Here is a 22,140-nt window from a genome sequence, read left to right on the forward strand (position 1 = left end):
AAGGCAGGAGACCTAGGTTCAGTCCCTGGGTTGGGAAGATCCCCTGGAGGAGGGCATGGCAACCCACTCAAGTATTCTTGCCTGGAAAACCCAATGGACAGAGGAGCCTGGTGGACAGCAGTCCACAGGGTCGCAAAGAGTCAGATACAACTGAGCAACTAAACACACTAATGACTCACCTCCAGGGGGCAGTAAGCTCAAGATGCCCAGTTGTGAGAAACGTTTTGCAAGGGGATGAACTTCTAAGTCTTGTAAGAGCCACTGGAGCTGGCCAGAGGAGGAGTTGTGAGGGGAGGAAGTGATGAGAACTGGATTTCTGTGACTAAGCTCCAGAGCCACCTGAGTTTTCAACCCCAGCTCCTCCACCTACCTAGCTGTGTGACCTTGGGCATATTGCTTAATCTTTTTGGGTCTTGGGTGCCCATCTCTAAAATGAGGATGATTCTGCTCCCTCCTCACAGGGTTGCTGGGAGAATGAAACAACTCAGAGCAGGAGCAGCCTTCACTGAGCACCCTGGTTGACACAGAGGGAGCACTCCCCGGATGCTCATGATTCCTATGAGCATTACTGTCAATCAGAAATAGGAGACGACTCCTCTGCCCTAACTTATTTCCTTCTATTGTTATTTTCCCCTATCATTATCATTACTACCCTCACACTGCCATGCCTTCTGCTATTTCCACCACACTTTTACTTTAACATATTCTGAAACGCCAGGAGAATCCTCCAGGCTCCAAATTCAAAAGCAGAGTGTGCAGAAACCCCCAGCAGGTGTCACAACTGTGCTGATGGTAGAGAACCCGAGCAGAAGCAGGGAAGACTGAGGGCCCGGCCGCCAAGGATCGTCAGGCTGCTTGTTTTTTTCCATCACAGAAGCTCAGGGGTTTAGAATCTTGTGGCTAACGGGGGAGGCCTTAGAGCCAATCCCCACGCAGTTTCACCACTTCCTTGCTATATGATCTTGAGCAAGTGATGACCTCTCTGAGCCTCAGTTTGCTCATCTTCAATTAATGGTACAGCATCTATGTCAATAATTGTTTAGGGATTCATTAAGGTGCAACCTAAAAAAGCACTTAGCAGGGTGCCAGCCTGGAATGATCACTCAGTGGACGCACGCTGTCATCATTTCTGTCACCGATGCTCAGCCAGCTCGTCACCTGGGGCGCCAGGAGCCTTCACCGCCCTCTGTAGCCCACTCCCACCCTCCCCATTCAATACGTGTTCCATGCAGAGCACACAGGGGACACAGATCCAGGCTCTGCATCGCACACATCTCATTCTGGCCCCCAGATCACCAGTACGTGATGTCCTCCTGAATGCCCACGGCGCTCTAGCCACAGGAAAGACTCCGAGGGCCCTGGGGTGCCTGGGGAGGGACACGGCTGTCCACCCTCCCTGCCACTCAGCCGGCAAGTCTCTCTCCAAACTCCGCTCAAGGTGAGAAAATGGACACGCTCAGGAGGCATTCTGCCATTTCTCCTTCGTTTTGTCTCTCTCTAGCAGGCAGCAGAACGCTATAGGTACTAAATAGCAGAAGTGAAAAATGATCACGAGATGGCTAAGACACAGTTTTTCACGAGATGGCTAAGACACAGTTTTTTTTTTTTTTTTGCTACATTTTGTGCTTTGACTTTTGAGGAGGGCCTTCTATGACACTCTGAAGTGGCAACAACTTAGTCCAAGTCTTATTAATCAGAGATTTTGAACTGAGGTTTTGAACTGAGAAAGGAAGCACTTTTCTCAAAAGCCTGTGGTTGGATCATAAAAGGAACAGAATGAACAAGGGCCCCCAAGTCACTGTGTGCACAACAGGTCAGGGAGAAAGGGGTCTGGAAGGACATGCCAGCTGCTGACATTTGTCACATCCTGGGCTGGCAGGGGCAGGGGAGGAAGGACGGTCACTGCAAACCTGAGTCTGCCTGCGTATGATTGGACTCTTTCACAACCAGCAAGTGTTACATTTACAATTAGAAACAAGTTAAGATTTTTTTCTTAATACTTATTACACTTGGCTAACTTGATATCTGTCAGGAATCTCCACTGTGAACTTAACAATTTCCCCCTTTATTGTTACAAAATACATTGATAGAGGTACCTTGAAATCATGCGAAACATTCTGTTTCTGCTATTCAGCATCCTTTGGTGCACCTTGCCTATAGCACTGTAATAGAATGCTCTAACTGTGCTTTTCTCTTCCTTTATTCCTGCTATGCTTTTTCATGGCAATGTGTCTTTAAGCAGGAGTTGTCACTTCTCCTCCATTGCTTGATTTATCCTGTTCTTTACGTAATTACGTTAGTATAGATCCCTGGATATTTACTTCGCCTTTGGCCATGGGTGCTTTCAGGCTGACTCTGTACACATATGGTAGGCTGACTGACTGATTGATTGGGTAGTACATCTTTATTTTCCGGTCCTAAAAGATACCCCAGGGTGCTCTGCCTTAGACCTGGAATCAATGATTCCTACAAAGAGCCCTGGTTCGTTTCATTTGGAGAATAGTATTTAGAAACTAAGATCTCAGTACTAGCTGTACCCATTTTTATTGGGTACAACCCCCATCAATGGATCGAGTAAGGAATTATATGTACATGTATTAACCCATGCATACATACACAGCTGTATTGATTTCTTCATCTATTTATCTGTGTATATACATACACAGATTTTTTTTTCTTTTTTGTGAATGAGTCCGAATTGACATCTCCGATGAGTCCAGCACCATGGGGTTTATTCTATTTGCAACCCTTTCCTTCCTTGTGACTTTCTTTGAAAGTAACAACCTGGCTCTCATTATCTAAAATGTACTAATTTTTTTAAACCTGTACAAATGAAGTAGTTTCAGAATTCCTAATCCATTCCCCTTCAAGGCAAAGAAATTTGCCAACTGGAATACAGTGTCTGAGGGCAGCTCTTCTTGTCTTTGCCTTATAGTATCAGTTGAAACGATGTTTCTCAAAATCACTTCGGTCAGCTTCCTCCTTCTCCACCCTCTTTCAGGGTGGCTACAGGAATCGTTTGTAATACAGTTAGATTCGTTTGTCTTCATTTGTCTCAGTCTGCACTCCATCTATCCTCCAACAACCAGGTTGAGTTTTTAAAAATTTTATATATAGCAACATTACTCTGTGTACAGTTCTATGGGTTTTGACAAGTGCACAGATTCATCTGTCCATCACTACATGCAACCAGTTTTCCATACAAAACCATTTCCCAGGTCTTCTGCCCATTTTGAGAGTTCTTTATACATTCTCAATACAAGTCCTTTGTCAGGAATGTAATTAGAAAAGACTGACTTCTCCAAGTCTGTGGTGTGTCTTTTCTTTCTCTTAAGAGTGTGTCTTTTGCAGAGCAACGTTTTTAACTTTCATAAAGACCATTTTGTCAATTTGTGTCTTTTACGGGCCATGCTTTTGGTGTCTCATCTAAAAACTCTTTGCCTAATGCGAGGCCCCACAGACTTTCTCCTATGTACTCCTGTAGCAGCAGTGCACGGTTTATTTTACCTTTAGGGCTATGATGTATTTTGAGTTCATTTTCATAAAAGGTGTGAGGTTGAGGTTGAGGCTCATTTGTTGGCGTGTAAATGTCCAACTATTCCAGCACCATGTTGAAAGAACCGTCCTTCCTTTCTCCACTGAATCACCTTTTCACTGTTGCCAGTCATCGGTTCAGTATGCAGTTTATTTCTGAAGGCTCTGCTCCGTTCCACCGGTCTACACGGCCGTCCTTTCATGAGCACCGCACCTTCTTGCTTATTGTAGTTTCATAGTACGTCTTGACATCGGGTACTAAGTCCTCTAACTGCTCTTCGGCTTCAGGATTATTTTAGCTCCTCTAGTTTCTTTGCCTTTCCAGTACAAAATTTACAGTCAGTGTGTAAATATCTATAAACATTCCTGCTGGGATTGGAATTGGGGTTGCGTTGAGTCAAGCTCAAACGAGGGAGACCTGGCATCGTAATAATACTGAGTCTTTGTATCCATGAACAAAGTATATACCCATTTATTTAGGTCTTTTTTTTTGGAGTTTTCAGCATACAAATAACTACATATTTTATTATTTATTTGTACCCTAAACTGTGTTTTTTTAAATTGATGCTGAATTTCAGTTGTTCATTGCTAGCATATTGAAATGCAGATGACTTGTGGAAATAGTGTCAGACTTTATTTTTGGAGGCTCCAAAATCACTGCAGATGGTGATTGCAGCCATGAAATTAAAAGACGCTTACTCCTTGGAAGGAAAGTTATGACCAACCTAGACAGCATATTGAAAAGCAGGGACATTACTTTGCCAACAAACGTCTGTCTAGTCAAGGCTATGGTTTTTCCAGTGGTCATGTATGGATGTGAGAGTTGGACTGTGAAGAAAGCTGAGCGCTGAAGAATTGATGCTTCTGACTTGTGGTGTTGGAGAAGACTCTTGAGAGTCCCTTGGACTGCAAGGAGGTCCAACCAGTCCATCCTAAAGGAGATCAATCCTGGGTGTTCATTGGAAGGACTGATGTTGAAGCTGAAACTCCAATACTTTGGCCACCTCATGCTAAGAGTTGACTCATTGGAAAAGACTGATGTTGGGAGGGATTGCAGGCAGGAGGAGAAGGGGACGACAGAGGATGAGATGGCTGGATGGCATCACTGACTCGATGAACATGAGTTTGAGTGAACTCCGAGAGTTGGTGATGGACAGGGAGGCCTGGCGTGCTGCGATTCATGGGGTCGCAAAGAGTCGGACATGACTGAGCAACTGAACTGAACTGAATTGTGTATGCTAACTTTGTGTCCCTCCATCTTGCTAAATTTATTATTTCTCGGAGTTTTTTTGTAGATTCTTTGGAATTTTCTATGCAGACGAGCAGTCTCTGTAAATAGAGTTTTATTTCTTCTTTTCAGATTTGTATGCCTTTTCTTTCTTTCTATAGACTTATTGCACTGACTACAGCTTCTAGTAGGATACTGAATAAGAGTGGTGAGGGAAGATATTTTTGCCTTATTTCAATCTTGGAAGAAACTGTATAGTTTTCACCATTAAATATGTTATCTATTGCTTTGTAAAGATGCTCTTCAATAGGTTAAGGAAGTCCCTTTTGACTTCTAATTTAATTAGAGTTTTAAAAAATCATAAATGGATATTGTGCTGTGCTTAGTCACTCAGTTGTGTCCAACTGTTTGTGATCTCATGGACTGTAGCCCGCCAGGCTCCTCTGTCCATGGGGATTCTCCAGGCAAGAATACTGGAGTGGGTTGCCATGCCCTCCTCCAGGGGCATGGTGGATACTGAATATTGTTAAATGCCTTTTCTGATTATATGGTTTTTCTCAGTAACATTAATTTTCAAATGTCGAACTAGCCTTGCGTTCCTCGGATAAAACTCATTTGGCCATGGTATATATATTTTTAATAGATTGTTGGGGTTGTTAAATTTCGCTGGGGGTTTTCACATCTAAGTTCATGAAGAAAAGTGATCTGTAATTTTCCTGAAATGTGTTTGTTCTTGCTGTTATACTGGTTTCATAAAATGAGTTGGGAAGTATTCCTTCACTTTTTATTTTCAGAGAGAGATTGCGTAATAGTTCTTCCTTAACTATTTGCAAGAGATCATTAGTGAAAGCATCTAGGCTTGAGTTTTCCTTTTTCAGATGGCTTTTAACTACAAATTCAGTTTCTTTGACACACATATAAAATTTTCAGGTTATCTATTTTTCTTTCTTAAGTGTTAGCAGTTTATATCTTTCAAGAAATTAGTTCATTCATCTAAGTTGTAAAATTTACAGGCAGAGAGTTGCTTGTAACACACCCTTATTATCTAAGGTTTTTTCTTATTGTTAGAAATATTAAGAGGTAATTTTTGTCATCTTCATTATGACTGCTATAAAATCAGTCATAATCACAAATAAAAATACTTTAAAAATATCTTTACTAAACAAGTATTATGTAGCAGCCACACCCTTTTTCCCCACTGAGAATACACAGGCTGCATCCTTGGAGAGTATGCCAGGCTCATTCTCTCCCAGCAGGACTGTTTCAGGGACTCATGGAGACAGAGTCAGCAGGCAAAGTCGAGCTGCCTGATGATGAAGAGGCTCTGTCCAGGGCTCTGTGCTGGGGATTCAGACGCCTGAATCTCCTTCTCCGTGATCCTCAGCCAGTCCTTCCCCTCCCTCTGGTCTTCAGTCTCCCCAGGTGGGAAATGGGAAGCTTGGAGGCTGATATCTATGCATATAGATGGGTTCCTGCCACCACCTACCCTCCATCAGGGACCTGAATGTCCATCAGTACCTTTGATGAGCAAACCTCTCTGTGGGCCATGGTGCTATTCAGCTTTTTCATCATGGAGGCACATGTCTCTAAAGGAAAGGGTCTGACTGCTCAGGTCCATCTCAGGCGGTTATAAAAACCACTAATGCCTCTTAGCAGGAGTCATTCCTCAACAGAAGTCCAGCTCTGTGCTGTGTTCAGACCAGGATGCACCATGAAGCAGTGGTCAAGACTGGAGCTTTGGAGTCAAAAAGACCTGGCTTGGGGCCTGCCACAGCTGTAGCCACTCTCTCCTTCATTCAAGACATCCACCGTGTGCCGGGCACTGTCTGGACAACATGTAAGAACACGCGGTCTCTGCTCCACGATGCTGGGATCTCAGAGGAGAGACAGTCACTGCTGTCTATGTGCTCAGCCGTTCAGTCACGTCTGACTGTCTGTGACCCCATGGACTGTAGCCTGCCAGCCTCCTCTGTCTGTGGAATTTCCCAAGCAAGAACACTGGAGTGGGTTGCCACTTCCTCCTCCAGGGGATCTTCCAGACCCAGGGATCGAACCCGGGCCTCCTGCGTCTCCTGCTTAGGCAGGTGAGTTCTCTACCCATGAGCCACCTGGAAGGCCATTATAAATAAGCCCACATTATGGTAGGATTCTAAGTTCCTATCTCACAGAGCTGCAGTGAGGGCCACAGCTGACACGTGGAGATCACCAGCTCCTGGGTGAGTGCTTCATGAAGGATGCCATCTCAGGCTCAGGCCAGAGAGGACCAGTCAGCAGAACAGACCCTGGTAAAAGCCAGTCCACAGAGAGGTCAGCCCAACCCAGCTGGCACACAGCGCACAGGACAGATCTGCAGAGAGTGGTCCCTCCCCATCGTCACCGAGACGCCCAATCAGCAGCAGATGGCCCCTGGCCAGTCCCAAGGCCGCAAGCGGCACAGTGGTGACCCCAAGAGTGCAGCATTCATGGGAACAGAGCTTCTGCCCCGCCCCCCAAAACCTCAGCCAGGATGGAAGCCTGGCTCCCGTTGGCAGAAACCAAATGGGTCTTCCACCCTGGGATGACCTCAAGGGTGAAGGCCATGGAGCCTGGCAGGATAAGGGACAAGCACCCTGGGCTTCAGAAGCTCAGTGATTCATAAGAAGACTAAACGGCCTCTGTTTCCTCTTTCTGCATTCTTTTGATAGTTGACCAATACAGGGTCCTAGGGAGGTGGTGGAACAAAGTCCATGGCTTTTAGAGGGCCTGAAGTGCTAGGGCTGGACCCCTGTGTGAGCCCAGGCAAAGTACTACGCCTCTCTGAGCCCCAGTGACGCATCTATGAAGTGTCCACTTATTAAATGCCGTCTATTAATGCCCACCAAAGGGCTACTGGGAGGATTAAATAAGCGTGTATCTAAAGTGTTTAGCACAATGCCTGGTTCATAATAACTGGTTAATAAATGGCTTTATTATTATTAAATGCCAGTCAATTCTGGCTGTCCTTAAAGGAACAAACAAGGTTTTATGGTCCCATCTCTGGTGGGGTTTGCTGGGGGCAGGTGTCAAGGCATAAGAGAGGCCTAAGGTAAATGCTGAGGCAGGAGTCACCCCTGCCGGGAGGGTGGGACAGTTCCAAGTCCCAGGCAGCCACTCCCTGGGTGAAGGCTGGCAAGTGCAGGGCCTCCTCCTCTGAGCTCTCCTCCCAGCAGTGTTTGCCGGACTCACAGGGCCCTTCAGGAGCAAAGGGAGCGGCTGGAAGCCAGGCACTATCGCCCCAGGTGCGCTATTGCCCCAGGAAAGCTCTGCACGGTGGCAAGGAGCCCTATTTACAAATAAAGTTTGTTCTTGGCTCCACCACCCACACAGCCAAGCCCCTTTATTCCATTTCAATATGCTTAATTACATGGAAAGTGCACTGGCAATAAAACAGAATTAATCAGTCCTGGATGCTCGAGTGAGTGTAGGCAGGTGTTAGCATATGTGAGGGCCCTGGGAGGGGAAAGTCCAATAGTGGCAGGGAACATACTGATAAAATGTTTTACTACAGTGGGGATGGAAGGGCCTTCACTGAAGGGAGGCATTTTAGGAGCAAATAAAGCTTCTGATTACCTGCAACTGAGAAGCAGACTAGAGTAACTGAAAAACTTCTACAGGATATTTTTCTTCTGCCTTGTTTCAAAACGGAAATCATGTTCTTGTTGTTGCTTCCATGATTATAAAAGTAGCATTTACTCCATTCAGACACTGTATAAGGATGTAAAGAATAAAATGAAAATCATCCATAATCTTATCACCTCAGGATAACCACTGTTGACATCTTGGTGTGTGCCGCTGTAGATGGTTCTCTGGATATGCTTTTGCATACGTATACAATATGCATGAGATCCTATAGACACGTGGTTTGGCAGCCTGTTTTCCATCGAATAACACACTGCGGACATCCTTCCATAGTAATAACTGAAGATCTCGAGCATCATCTTTTTACGGCTGCAGAGTCTTGTGTGCATTATATGACCTGTGTGATCTGGCTATCTGCCTCCTCAGCATGGTCTGGCACCTTCTCCCCGCCTGGCTTTCTGCATTCAGCCAACACCAGTCTTCCTTTGCATCCTAGAACACTTCTTTCTGCTTCAGAGACTCAGTGTTAGGTGTCCTTTCTGCCCCAAATTCTCCTTTCTCCTTCACATAATTCATCTTTGTCCCTTCAAATTTCCACTGAAATGTTTCTTTCTCCAGGAAGTCTTCCTGGATATCTATCTCCAGACACTCAGAGTTCCATGTGCTTTGCCATCTTGTTATTTATCACATCTTGGTATTTATTGCAATTAAATACATAGTCGTGAAACTTATTCCCCCTCCCCCTTGTCTTCCCACTAGAAAACAAGCTCTTGGAGGGCAGGGACTGTGTCTGTCTTTCTCAGCTCAGAAGCCACAGGGCAAGTACAGTGTCTGGCATGCAGGAGTCCTCAGTATATATGCACTGATCACATGGAAGGAAGGGAAGGAGGGGCAGCCAGGAATCCCCACTTCCTGCATTAATGCCTACTTCTTCCTGCCTGCCAAAGGATCTGCCAGCAGGTCACCTACTTTGGCATCTCTCTGTGGGTACTGGAGCCTGCAGGTGAAGGAGAATAGATCATGGTCCTGTGCCTGGGCACCCGCTGGTGCTCTCCAGCCAGAGATAGTTCCAGAGATCTGCCTGCCCAACTGTTCAACTGCTCACGGCCCAGGCTGGGAAACCAAGGCCCAAAGATGGTGACTGCAACCACGAAACTAAAAGACGCTTGCTCCTTGGAAGAAAAGCTATGACAAACCTAGACGGCATATTCAGAAGCAAAGACATCACTTTGTTGACAAAGGTCTGTTTAGTCAAAGCTATGGTAGTCACGTAAAGGATGTGAGGAGTGGACCATAAAGAAGGCTGAGTGCTGAAGAATTGATGCTTTCGAACTGTGGTGTTGGAGAAGACTCTTGAGAGTCCCTTGGACCGCAAGGAGAGCAAACCAGTCAATCCTAAAGGAAATCAGTCCTGAATATTCACTGGAAGGATTGATGCTGAAGCTGAAGCTCCAATACTTTGGCCACCTGATGGGAAGAGCTGACTCATTGGAAAAGACCCTGATGCTGGGAAAGACTGAGGGCAGGAGGAGAAGGAGGTGACAGAGGATGAGATGGTTGGCGGGCATTACTGACTCAATGGGCATGAGTTTGAGCAAGCTCCGGGAGATAGTGAAGGACAGGGAAGCCTGGTGTGCTGCAGTCCATGGGGTCACAAAGAGTCAGACACAACTTAGCTACCGAACAACAGCAACAAATAACTGCTTTGTTACTGTTGTGTTAGTTTTGTTGTACAACATGAATCAACTATATGTATACATATATCCCTCCCTCTGAACCTGCTTCCCACTCACCTGCTTCCCACCCTTCTAGGTCATCACAAAGCACCAAGCCGTTTCCTGTGCTATACAGCAGCTTCCCACTAGCTATCTGTTTTACACATCGGTTCAGTTTAGTCTTCTCCAACACCACAGTTCAAAAGCATCAATTCTTCTGTGCTCAGCTTTCTTTATGGTCCAACTCTCACATCCATACATGACTACTCGAAAAACCATAGCTTTGATGAGATGGACCTTTGTCGGCAAAGTAATGTCTCTGCATTTTAGGTCTGGTAGCATATATATGGGAGAAGGCAATGGCACCTCACTCCAGTGCTCTTGCCTGGAAAATCCCATAGACGGAGAAGCCTGGTAGGCTGCAATTCATGGGGGTTGCTAAGAGTTAGACATGACTGAGCGGCTTCACTTTCACTTTTTACTTTCCTGCATTGGAGAAGGAAATGGCAACCCACTCCAGTGTTCTTGCCTGGAGAATCCCAGGGATGGGGGAGTCTGGTGGGCTGCCATCTATGGGGTCGCACAGAGTCGGACACGACTGAAGCGACTTAGCAGCAGCAGCAGCAGCATATATATGTCAATGCTACTCTAAATCCATCCATGGGGCTACACCTTTATAACCTAATCACCTTCCAAAGACCTCACCTTCTAGTATCATCACTTTGGGAGTTAGAGTTTCAAGGTATGATTTTGGGAGGAACACATTCAGTCCGTAACACAGACACACAATAATTTTAACCTTTATCATTAATGCCATCGAGTGTATTCCTCATTTTTTCCTGAGAAAGAGATGCTGTATATTATTATTATCTGGGAAGGGGAAGGGGAACTGAGGTGGAGGGATTCTCCAAGGTCACAGGCTATGACAACAAGAGCAGCAACGCTGGGACCCGGACTCCAGACGCAGAGCTGGTCTCATCGTGTTGTTTCCTAAGAGAATCCCCCCGAGCCACGTCACGGTGGAGGGGGTGGGGGCAGTCTCCTGACCCCCACTCTGACCCGCCATGACCCTTCTTCTCATCCACATGGAGAACCAGCTTCCCCGGGTCAGTAGAGCACTCAGGCCCTCTGTTACGAAGACACAATCTCATCTCCTGCCTTCTTCCCCAGCCTCACACGTGGCTAGTCACCCATCGGGTCACACATGGTCAAACCATATGGCTCCTTCAGCCAGAAAGCCCCGCAGTGCAGCCCCTTCACGCACAGCAACCTCGTCCACCGGACTTGGCTCAAATGCCACCCGTCCTCAGGGTCACTGCCGCCGCAGCACCCCTGGCCACAGGATTTAGCCGCAAAGCACGCTGCTGTTTATCTAAGGGATCTAGGTCTGGGGTCCAGTGAAACACAGTCTCTGCCTCAGCACCCCCCCCCCCGAAGCCCTGGGGCAGTTCCTGACGCTTCCCAGAGGGGGATACAGTGTAGCGGTTAAGCCCATGGGCTTTGGAGCTAAGGCTGCTGGGCTCAAACCCTGCTCTGCATGCCATCAGCTGCATGACCTTGGACAAGTCAGTTTAACCTCTACAGCCTCAGTTTCCCCAACTGGACAATGTGGATAAGAGCATCCCACCCCACAGGGCAGGATATGGTTCAGGGAAATGATATGTGTGACATCAAGGATGAATGCCGGGCACGCAGCTGGCCCTCTTCAAGACGAGAGCTAACTGTTGGTTGCTCTGGATTGAATGCCAGCCCTGAAGCTGCCCGATGCAACCCCATCCCAGCCCACAGCTGCCTCTCCTCTTCCCTCTCCAGGTGCCACAATAAACCCTGAAGTCAGGGCCATCACTGATGTTTGCAAAACAGCAGTCTCAAAGAGCTCAGCTGGCCCGCTGCCCTCAGTGTGTAGGAGGGTGCCCTGTGGGAGGATCACTAGGAGAACTCGGGGCTGGAAGCAGGGGGGTGAGGTGTCCTGAGCTGTGAGCTGTGAAGGAGAGTCGTGGAGCCAGGGGAGGGCTCCCGGCTGGGACAGGTCCTTGAGGCGGGGTGCTGACCGCTCTCCCGGACGTCCCATTGCAATCAGCGGCCCAGAGTTCCACACATAGGAACCTTCCCTCCCTCTCTCCCAGGCCTGCAGTGCGGCGCCTCACCCCTCTCCCTGGAGTCAGGGGTCTCTCACCTTGAGCCCGCTGCTCTCTGCTTCAGAGCCTGGGTCCACTCCGGTGACGTAAATGCCCAGGCCGTACTCCGCTCCCCCGCGGATGGTGAGGCCCAGGGACCGGCCGTCCCCCAGCACCAGGTTCACCTGCGGAGGGAGAGGAGACAGCGTCGGAGGGCCTGGAGAGCACTGGGAACTTCGGCGCGAGGGCGGCGGCCTGAAGAGCCCCCTCCCGTACTCTGACAGGCACACCTACTCGGGCTTGCAAGGTGTCCTGGAACGTTCTGGTTTCTGCCCCATCTCTGCCCCCGACTCACTGAGTGACGTGGGGAAGTCCCTCTCCCTTCCTGGGTCACAGGCAAAGTGAAGTAAAGGGAAGGCCCTGAGGAAATGACCTCTAGGGACCCCCCGGTATTGACACCCCAAGTTTTCATGTTTCCCTCACACCACGGGGGCCACGGCCTCTCTCAGCCCCCACTGGCCGCCCTTGACTTCACACCCTTCGGTCAAGGAGTGCCTGTCAGGCCCAAGGCCTCCAGCCAGCTCCCCCACCTCTTGTTCTCTGATCTGAAGATCCAGGCTGAGTCCACAATCCACCCCCAGGGTGCCCCGCCTGCTAGGGGCCTGCCTCCCTGGGGGTACCCTGCTCTGCCACCCGTCCTCCCAGGCCACGGCAGTGTCGCTTCAGCAGCCCTTCATTTCACAAACACGGGGAGTGCCCACCGAGTGCAGACCCAGTGCCAGGCCAGGGATGTGGAGATGACACAGACACGGGTCTGCCCCCAAGGGCGCTGAGTCCTGAGGGGCAGAGAGACCAGATCAGAGCTGGACGGGGCGACCTGGGGGCCATGTGGGTGCAGACAAGGAGCAATGGCCCTGCCTGGAGATGGGGGTGTTGAATGGCAGGGGAGCTTCCTGGAGAAGTGACATCCTTCACGAAGAACCGGAGAAGGGAGGCATGGTGGCTGGAGCAGGAAGTGCTGGGGGTGGTGGGGGAGGCTGAGGGGGGTTTGGCAAGAGGCTGGCACAGAAGCCTCAGTATCCAAGAGGGAGTCTGGTGTGCTTGGCCACTTACAAAAGGAAGTGGCCAAACAGTTGAAAGTGCTAGTTGCTCAGTCATGTCTGACTCTTTGCAACCCCATGGACTGTACCCTGCCAGGCTCCGCTGTCCATGGGATGCTCCAGGCAGGAATACTGGAGGGGGTTGCTATTCCCTTCTCTAGGGAATCTTCCTGACCCAGGGATCGAACCCAGGTCTCCCACATTGCAGGCATATTCTTTACTGTCTGAGCCACTGGAGAAGCAGAACAGCTGAAAACCTACCCCCCAAAAGGACAGAAAACACCCCCAAATAAGTTAAGACCCAGTGGCATGTAAGGGACCCAAAGAGAGCACAGTGTGACCACTCACAGGAGGCGGAGGTCACGGCAGGCATCGGGGAGGGCGAATGTCATGGAGTCAGTTAGGGAAGCCCTTCAGCTGGCTATCTCTTTCCGAAAAGTCATTCACCTGACTGTTATCAGGGGCTCTGCACCCATCAGGCGTCCCTTACATCTGTTACCTCCCTTCATTCTTCAATCCCCTGCTCTGGAGATCAGGGGGGAAGGAACTTGCCCAGGGTCACATAGCCAGTCCCCTACTGGTCGGGGGGAGGTCCTGGAGAAGACAGACTCAAGTCCAAACTGACCACGAAGATTGTGGGGGGAGAGAGCAGAAAGGAACCCGGGGGCACATGGATGGCTGTGTTCCCCCTTTGAATACTAAAGATGAAAACAAACCCCACGGCTTGCCAGTCACTTCCCCATAAATCCTTTACATGGGAATAAGACGGAGTCTTCATCACAGGGCTGTAATAACAGACCTGCCCACAGCAGGGTGTCTGCTTCAATCACCTGCTGGCAACCCCACCCGCGCTTGGCAGGAAACAAACTCATCTAAGGGAAGGGGCACTCACTATGTGAGAGGCAGCCTGGCACAGTGAAAAGAAGACCATGCAGGCCAATAATAAGAATATAAAAATGATAACGCATGAAACCAACTGGTTCCTGAATGTACTGCGTCTTTCCTGAATCCCTACTCAGCACTTCACATGCCTTACCTCCTTTAGTTCTCTTTCCTCTTCTGCGGTTTCTCTTATCATCCCGTTTCCAGATAAGGAGACTGAGGCTGGAGAGGTGAAATGGCCTGGCCAAGATCAAAGAGCTGGCAGCTGGCAGAGCCCAACCGTTTAACCAGCTCACCGCATTGCCTCCCAGAGGACTGAGTTCACATCCTAGTTCTGCCCTTTACTCCTGGGCAACTCTGGGGCAAGGCCCATTGCTTTTCTGATCTTCAGTTTCCCCGTTAGTGAAATGAGAGCCACACAGCCTAGCTGGGGCAGACACTGCCATCCTTCTTCCCGCCCCCACCACCCCCCCGCCCTGCTTAGGACCCCAAGGAAGCAATGTGAACAGCCCCGGGAGATGACATCCATTAATATTTGGGGGCGAGAAAAAGATATGAAAGGTATACCTAGCAGGTAGGCAGTGATGGATAAATGATGGTTGTTGCTGCCGTGAATTACTGTGTCCCAGGCACCATCCTCTGTGCACATGATTTATTGATTCTTGAAACAGCCCCCTGTGGCTCCTGTGATCACCTCCAAATCACGGCTAGGGAAGCTTAAGTGACTCACCCAAGGTCAGGTGACTCACCCAAGGTCAGACAGTCAGGGAGTTCTGAAACCAGGGGTGATACTGTGATTTATACTAAGAAATATATATTTTTTGTCTTTGTCCTCCTTCCTGGCAATAAGCTCCAGAAACTTTGTAGATTCCTAAGTGATAAGACCACTAGGAGCATCTTTTGTTCTCATAAGGCAACTCTGACTGGGCGCCTGGAAGGCATCTGGTCACCAGAAAGACCCAGCCATGATCAGAAGCTTGGAATTTTCAACACCACCCCCATCTGCTTCAATTACCTGCTGGAAACTCTACCTTCCCCACTCTCCAGAGATGGAAGAAGCGCTGGAAATGGAGTTAATAACTGGTCATGCCTATATGATGAAGGCTCCATAAAAATCCCAACTGTATGGGGTTCAGAGAGCTTCCGGCTCAATGAACAGGTGGAGGTACGGGGAGTGTGGTACGTCCAGAAGGGACATGGAAGCTCTGAAACCCTCCCACATACCCTGCCCTACGCATCCCTTCCGTCTGGACGTCCATCTGTATCTTGCCAATTGGTCAGAAGCACAGGTGACAAACGGAACTGGCCACTGGCATCTGGAGTGGGGCGGGGGGGGGGCTGTTCCGTCCGACTGAATCCTTAACCCGAGCGACTGGACGCTGTCTCCAGGAAGGGCATGCCAGAACTGAGTTAAATTATGACACCCAGCTGGTGTCCCAGAGAATTCCTTGGTGGAAAAAACCTGCACACATCTGGTGTCAGAGCACCGTGAGTGGTAAAGGAGAAACACGGGAGGAGCACTGTAGGTTTTCTTTATACGGACTTCAGACCCAGTTCCAAGCCCTCCTCTCCTTCCATACCCAGCTGGTTCCCAGCCTGAACCAAAGAGGCGGGTCCCACCTTGTCTCTGCAGTTGCTGAAGGCATGAGCTTGGGGGAGGGAACAGCTGCTGCTGCTTCAGAGGATCTTCCTGCTTAGCCCAGATTGGGACCCTGGCTCAGTGACCCTGGTCAGGGGTGGGCAGTAGGGGACATTTGAGTCCTGCATTTTAAAACAGTCACTCATGCAATTAATACTTCTGACTAGTCAAGGCTATGGTTTTTCCAGCAGTCATGTATGGATGTGAGAGTTGGACTGTGAAGAAAGCTGAGTGCCAAAGAATTGATGCTTTTGAACTGTGGTGTTGGAAAAGACTCTTGAGAGTCCCTTGGACTGCAAGGAGATCCAACCAGTTCATCCTAAAGGAGATCAGTCCTGGGTGTTCATTGGAAGGACTGATGTTGAAGCTGAATCTCCAATACTTTGGCCACCTGATGCGAAGAGCTGACTCATTTGAAAAGACCCTGCTGCTGGGAAAGATTGAGGGCAGGAGGAGAAGAGGGCAACAGGGATGAGGTGGTTGGATGGCATCACCGACTCAATGATCATGGGTTTGGGTGGACTCTGGGAGTTGGTGATGGACAGGGAGGCCTGGCGTACTGCAGTCCATGGGGTCGCAAAGAGTCGGACACAACTGAGCGACTGAACTGAACTGAAGTGAAGCATGTACACTGTGCCAGGCCCTGATTCAGGCACTGTGAGTGCACCAGTGGTGGGGAGAAGAGGCCCTGCCATTGTCTCCATTTTATAGAAGAGGAGGTTAAGGCTCAGAGAGGTTATGTAACTTCTCCAAGGTCACACAGCTGGCAAGTGGTGGGGTTAGGATTTGAAGCCAGGCGGTCTGGATCCAGTGTCTTACTCTTCCTGTCATGCTGACATGATCCTGTCATGCTGACATGATCCCGTTTAACCCCCACAACAGATCTGTCCTAGGTTTTTTTATACAGAGACTACATCTGTACTATAGAGACTAGGGGTCAGCACAGAATGGGAAGCTGGAATGATGAACAACTCTGCACCCTATTCACCTCTGAGCATGTGACCGTGACTTGAGAGCAGACAGGCCTGACTCTCACAGGAGTTACCTGTGCTCTTCCCTTCTGTTCCTTCCTGCAGCCTCTGGGCTGGTTCTCACACTCCAGTGTAGTGAAGATCCTTACTAGCAAGGGCTGCAAAATCAGAACTAGCTTCGGTGGACAGTTGAGCGGCGTTCAAGGATAATGTCACTACCGGTGATTTTTACATCACTGTTGCCCTGAGAACTCATTTGCCTAGGAGGTGTGTCCCCACTTGGGTTGAGGTTAGGCTTTTTGAAGTTTGGCATGGGAAGTCCAGAGTCTGGGGTGGCTATTTGGAATACTGGATGAGACCAGGCCGCTGGAGAGAAGAGAATTGGGCCAAGGAGCCAAAAGTGAGGGCTCCGGAGACATTTCCCCTATGCCCGTCCTCAGTGGGAAGACAGGGGCTCCACACTGGACCAGCAGGAGGAGGAACAGGGCAATGGAGAAGCTGCTCTGGTGTGGGTCAGGGCATTTCCTGCCTCCCGAACTATCTGTGTTCCTGCTGGAGCCTGATTGTCTCAGCTTCTGCCTTCTGCACACACGCATTTGTGCACGCTCAGTCACCTCAGTTGTGTTCGACTCTTTGCAACCCTGTGGACTATAGTCTGCCAGGCTCCTCTTCTCCCAATAAGAATATTGGAGTAGGTTGCCATTTCCTCCTTCAGGGGATCTTCCCGACACAGGGATCAAACCCACGATGCTTGCATCTCCTGCACTGGCCTCTAGTGCCACCTGGGAAGCGCTTCTGCCTTCTACATTCCTATATCAGTTACTCCAAGACACCCACAGGGCACCTCACATCCTCCCAACCTTCCCACCCATTCAATTCCAGTGCCAGGGTCCTTTTCTCTAAGCCTTGAAGATGCCACATTTACTCCCACCTCAGGGCCTTTGCACAGGCTGTCCTAGCCGCCTGGCATTTTCAGCACTCAGAATGATACACAGCAGCTCCATCTTCCTCTGGGTCTCAGCTCAGAAGTCACCTCCTCAGAGAGACCCTCCCAGCCCACCTCATCTGAAACAGGGGCTCCCTCCCCATCACTCTCCATCACCCTTCCTGATTTTATTTCCTTCCATCAAGCCTCACCATCTTAATTATCTTGTTCACATATGCCCATTTCTGGACTATCGTCTCATTCCTCCTATGACCTCCAAACTCACCAGTAGCTTCCCCAGGGCAGGGCTTCTTGTCTCCTGTCCATTTCTCCATTCCCACCTCCCAGGACAGCACCAGGTATACCACAGGTGCTCACTAAGCATGGGCTGACTCACTCAATGGATCCTAGTTGCCGCGGCACCTGAGTCTTGGATTCTGCATCTCCAAAATGTTGCTAACGACACCTACCCCATAGAGCAACCACAAGGATTCAGGAAGATGCTGTAAGCACAAGCCAGCACATGGCGAGCTCTCCCCTGATCATAATTACTACCCTAAGATCATGTGCTCCAGAGAGAAGCCTTGAGAAATAGATACAAGAAGTTCTCTGCCCAGCCCTGGAAGGCTGGCCTTGAAAATGACTCAGTGCCACAGGCTGTGCCACTTTCTCGAGACATCCAGAGAACAACAGCGCCTGGCGGGCAGGCGGGCACGAGCTCCTTTCTGCGGCCAACCAGCCCTGGCCCCCTTGAAGAAGCCCAGGCAGGCGCTGGTGGTGCACACTAACTGGCTACCCCGCTGCCTCTCTGCCGGCAGAAACCCCCGCCACCTCTGCTGGATCCAGCATACTGATATTTGAGCAAAGAACACAAAACACATTAAATAAATGTTATGGTCTTATCGACAGGAAAGGAGAGCTAAGAAAGAGTCTCCAGAGGGAAGGCGCTTGGCTCAGAGCCCCAGGCTGTGTCAAGGTCTTAAAACATTAGAGAGTTGCTTACAGGAAGGACTTCCTTGGTCCCAGGGGCAACGAAAGGGTGCAATGCAAACAGCACCCCGAATTAACCTTAAAAATCACGGGGGACCATCTCTCAGTCCTTTCTCAATTTTATTAAAGAAACAATCATGGTCTTGGGGAAGGAAGGTTCTGTAGGGGGCATTGAGGCCCCTGCCCTCTTCTTTGGGTTACAGCATCCCATGGTGCTTTGGGCTACAACCCATCCCCCACCAGCCACAGTACTGGTGTTTCTGTCAATCAAAGGCACCTCCCTGCCAGCCAATCAGGTGCTCCCTCCCCGATACACGAATCTTCAGCAAAAGCACGCAGAGAACGGAAAGCATGGGGACCCCTTTCTTTCTGGGGGCTGCATCCTGAGTTCCTCAGCTTCAGTTCTGGGCCTGCCCACACACTGCCAGCCAATTCTGACTTTGTGGAAGGTGACCAGGACCAGTTCTCATTCCTTACAACCTGAGACCCACACAGCAAAAGGTGCCCCGTGAGGCTTGGAGTCCTGGCAGCTGCATGTGGCCACGCGCCTGGATCTGGGGCACTGAGGAGTCAAACCATCGCTAGTGTAAATCATCTGAACGTCCTCTCTTCCACTTCCAGCGTCCTCTTCTGTCCACTCTCGGGGCTACATGAAGACTAGGCTTCAGCCATAGGGGCAATATCACAGAAGAGGGCAGAGGGAGAACAGAGCGGCCCCCCAAGCCTAGAGGGTCACCTCTACTCTGCCATGGAGAGCTGATGCTTTCCAACTGTGGTGCGGGACTTGTGAGAGTCCCTTGGACTGCAAGGAGATCCAACCAGTTAACCCTAAAGGAAATCAACCCTGAATATACATTGGAAGGACTGATGCTGAAGCTGAAACTCCAATACTTTGGCCACTTGATGCGAAGAGCTGACTCATTAGAAAAGACCCTGATGCTGGGAAAGATTGAAGGCAGGAGGAGAAGGGGACAACAAAGGATGAGATGGTGGGATGGCATAACTGACTCAATGGACATGAATTTGAGCAAACTCCGGGAGATGGTGGAGGACAGGGGAAACCTGGCGTGCTGCAGTCCATGGAGTCACAAAGAGTTGGACACAACTGAGCAACTGAACAATAACAACAAAGGAATTGAGGGAGATGAAGACCAGAGCCCCTACAAAACCAAGGCCTTTCTTCCAGGCTCTAAGAAGTTTCCCTGTTCTGGGTTTGGCAAGGAGAATGGCATCTCAGTGGCCAGCTCCCCAACCCCAGCTCCCACCAGCCCTCCATCTCCAGGAGGCCCTGTGAGGCCAAGGCCAGGAGGCTCACCTTTTTCTCATCCCCGCCTTGCAGGAGGCGTAGGGTGCTCCTCCGGTCACCCTCATGCTGCCGCAGGGCGCTGCCGTGGGGCTGGGGCAGGCCTGAAGGTGGGGAGATGCTGCGGCCCTGGGGATCCACCCAGGTGTAGATGTGGTTGGTGACGTAGCCACCAGGGATGCGCCCCGCTGAGTACACTGACAGCACCAGCTTCTTGGAGCCCTTGAGAGCCTAGAGAGAGAGAGATACCTGTTAGCAGGAAAGGGGATGGTGAGAGATTGTCCAGAACTTGCTTCCTCTTAGGACCCTGCACACGGAGGAGGCAGCCAGCCCCTACGTCTCTTCCCTTTCCCAGCCCTCAGTTTTGTCCTATGGAAATGAGGACATCTGTCCCACCCCACCCCACCCCTCACCTTGAAGTGGTCCAAACACAAGAAATAGGACCTCTCGGCAAATCTTTGCGGAAGAGTTAATGGAGCGTCTTTCCGAAGGCCTGCTGGGCTGACCTCTGGGAACATGGAATCTGAATGCTCCCACCATTCCTTACTTGGTATGGGAGGCTCTCCGTGCCGGGACTATTTGTGCAAACAACGTAGTGGTCTGGAATATGGGTACAGGCAGAGGTGCCTACATGACCAGCCCCCACATCAAAGCCCCCTGGTGTGAGTCTCTAAAGAGCGTCCCTGGAAGACATTACACACGTGTTGTTGCGACTCACTGCCGGGGGAATCAAGGCCGCCCTGCGTGACTGCAGAGGGAGAGGGCATGGGAGCGTGTGCCTGGCTTCCTGCCATTCAGCCCTGTGTGCCGTTCTTCACGCTCGCTGTGCTGTGTACCCTTTTGCTGTAACAAATCTTAGCCACTAGCACAACCATATGCTGAACCCGCGAGCCCTTACGGAAACTGGGGAAGACCTCGACGACCCCAATAGAGAGTTAAGAGATAAAAGTACTGATAATAATGGCCATCACTTTATGGCAAATAGAAGGGGAAAAAAATGGAAACAGTGGCAGATTTTATTTTCTTGGGCTCCAAAATCACTGTGGATGGTAATTGCAGCCATAAAATTAAAAGATACTTGCTCCTTGGAAGAAAAGCTATGACAAACCTAGACAGAGAGTTCAAAAGCAGAGACATCACTTTGCTAACAAAAGTGCATATAGTCAGAGTTATGGTTTTTCTGGTAGTCATGTATGGATGTAAGAGTTGAACCATAAAGAAGGCTGAGTGCTAAAGAATTGATGCTTTCAAACTGTGGTGTTGAAGAAGACTCTTGAGAGTCCCTTGGACAGCAAGGAGATCAAACCAGTCAACCCTAAAGGAAATCAACCTTGAATGTTCATTACACTGATGCTGAAGCTGAAGCTCCAATACTTTGGCCACCTGATGTGAAGAGTTGACTCATTGGAAAAGACCCTGATGCTGGGAAAGATTGAGGGCAAGAGGAGAAGAGGAAATAGAGGATGAGATGGTTGGATGGCATCATCGACACAATGGACATGAGTTTGAGCAAGCTCTGGGAGATAGTGAAGGACAGGGAAGCCTGGCATGCTACAGTCCATGGAGTTGCAAAGAGTCACACATGACTTAGTGATTGACCAACAGCAATAATGGTAGCTTAACAATGATAAAAGGCCTGTATGTATGAGACATTCTGCTGCATACCTGACGTGCTTTATCTCCTGAAATCCTTATGGAATCCAATCTTGGTGAGGAGGGATTCCATGACTCAGTTGAAGTAAAGGAGGAGAAACGATCTGCCCACACAGCTAGTAAGGGATTCCTTTCCCACTGCAACTAATGTTGACTATAGATACTACCTTGACTTGACACTTCCTAGGCCAGGGATAGAAGGACCACAGGGAGAGGTGAACCCAAACTCTGCCCCCTGGGAGCAGCCATACTGCTTTCCCATGATGCACCTGTACTGACATGAAGCCCTTTATTCTGGCACGTGGTCATTCAGCACTGGGATTAACAAGCAAACACACCCCAGAACCTGGGATTTTGTACCAATGATAGAACCTACACATGGGTAAGTTCATGCTGCCATTAAAATCACATTTACAATCATTACAAAGCATTTTAATGTGATAGATTTTACAATCATTACAAAGCATTTTAATGTGATAGATTTTA

General features: G+C 49.4%; 1 protein-coding gene across 1 annotated transcript in view; it reads right to left on the reverse strand.

The window, feature by feature from the left end:
* Positions 1-22,140, reverse strand: part of WHRN (whirlin) — a 90,206-nt gene that overhangs the window by 42,976 nt on the left and 25,090 nt on the right. Inside the window, exons 2-3 of the mRNA XM_040237513.1 lie at positions 20,014-20,232; positions 12,251-12,376 (exon numbers count right to left, since the gene is read on the reverse strand). Of these exons, the coding sequence (XP_040093447.1) occupies positions 12,251-12,376; positions 20,014-20,232 (345 nt within the window). The remainder of the gene's footprint in view (positions 1-12,250; positions 12,377-20,013; positions 20,233-22,140) is intronic.

This window comes from Oryx dammah, unplaced genomic scaffold (assembly GCF_014754425.2).
Source record: "Oryx dammah isolate SB20612 unplaced genomic scaffold, SCBI_Odam_1.1 HiC_scaffold_1, whole genome shotgun sequence".
Classification (NCBI taxonomy): domain Eukaryota; kingdom Metazoa; phylum Chordata; class Mammalia; order Artiodactyla; family Bovidae; genus Oryx; species Oryx dammah.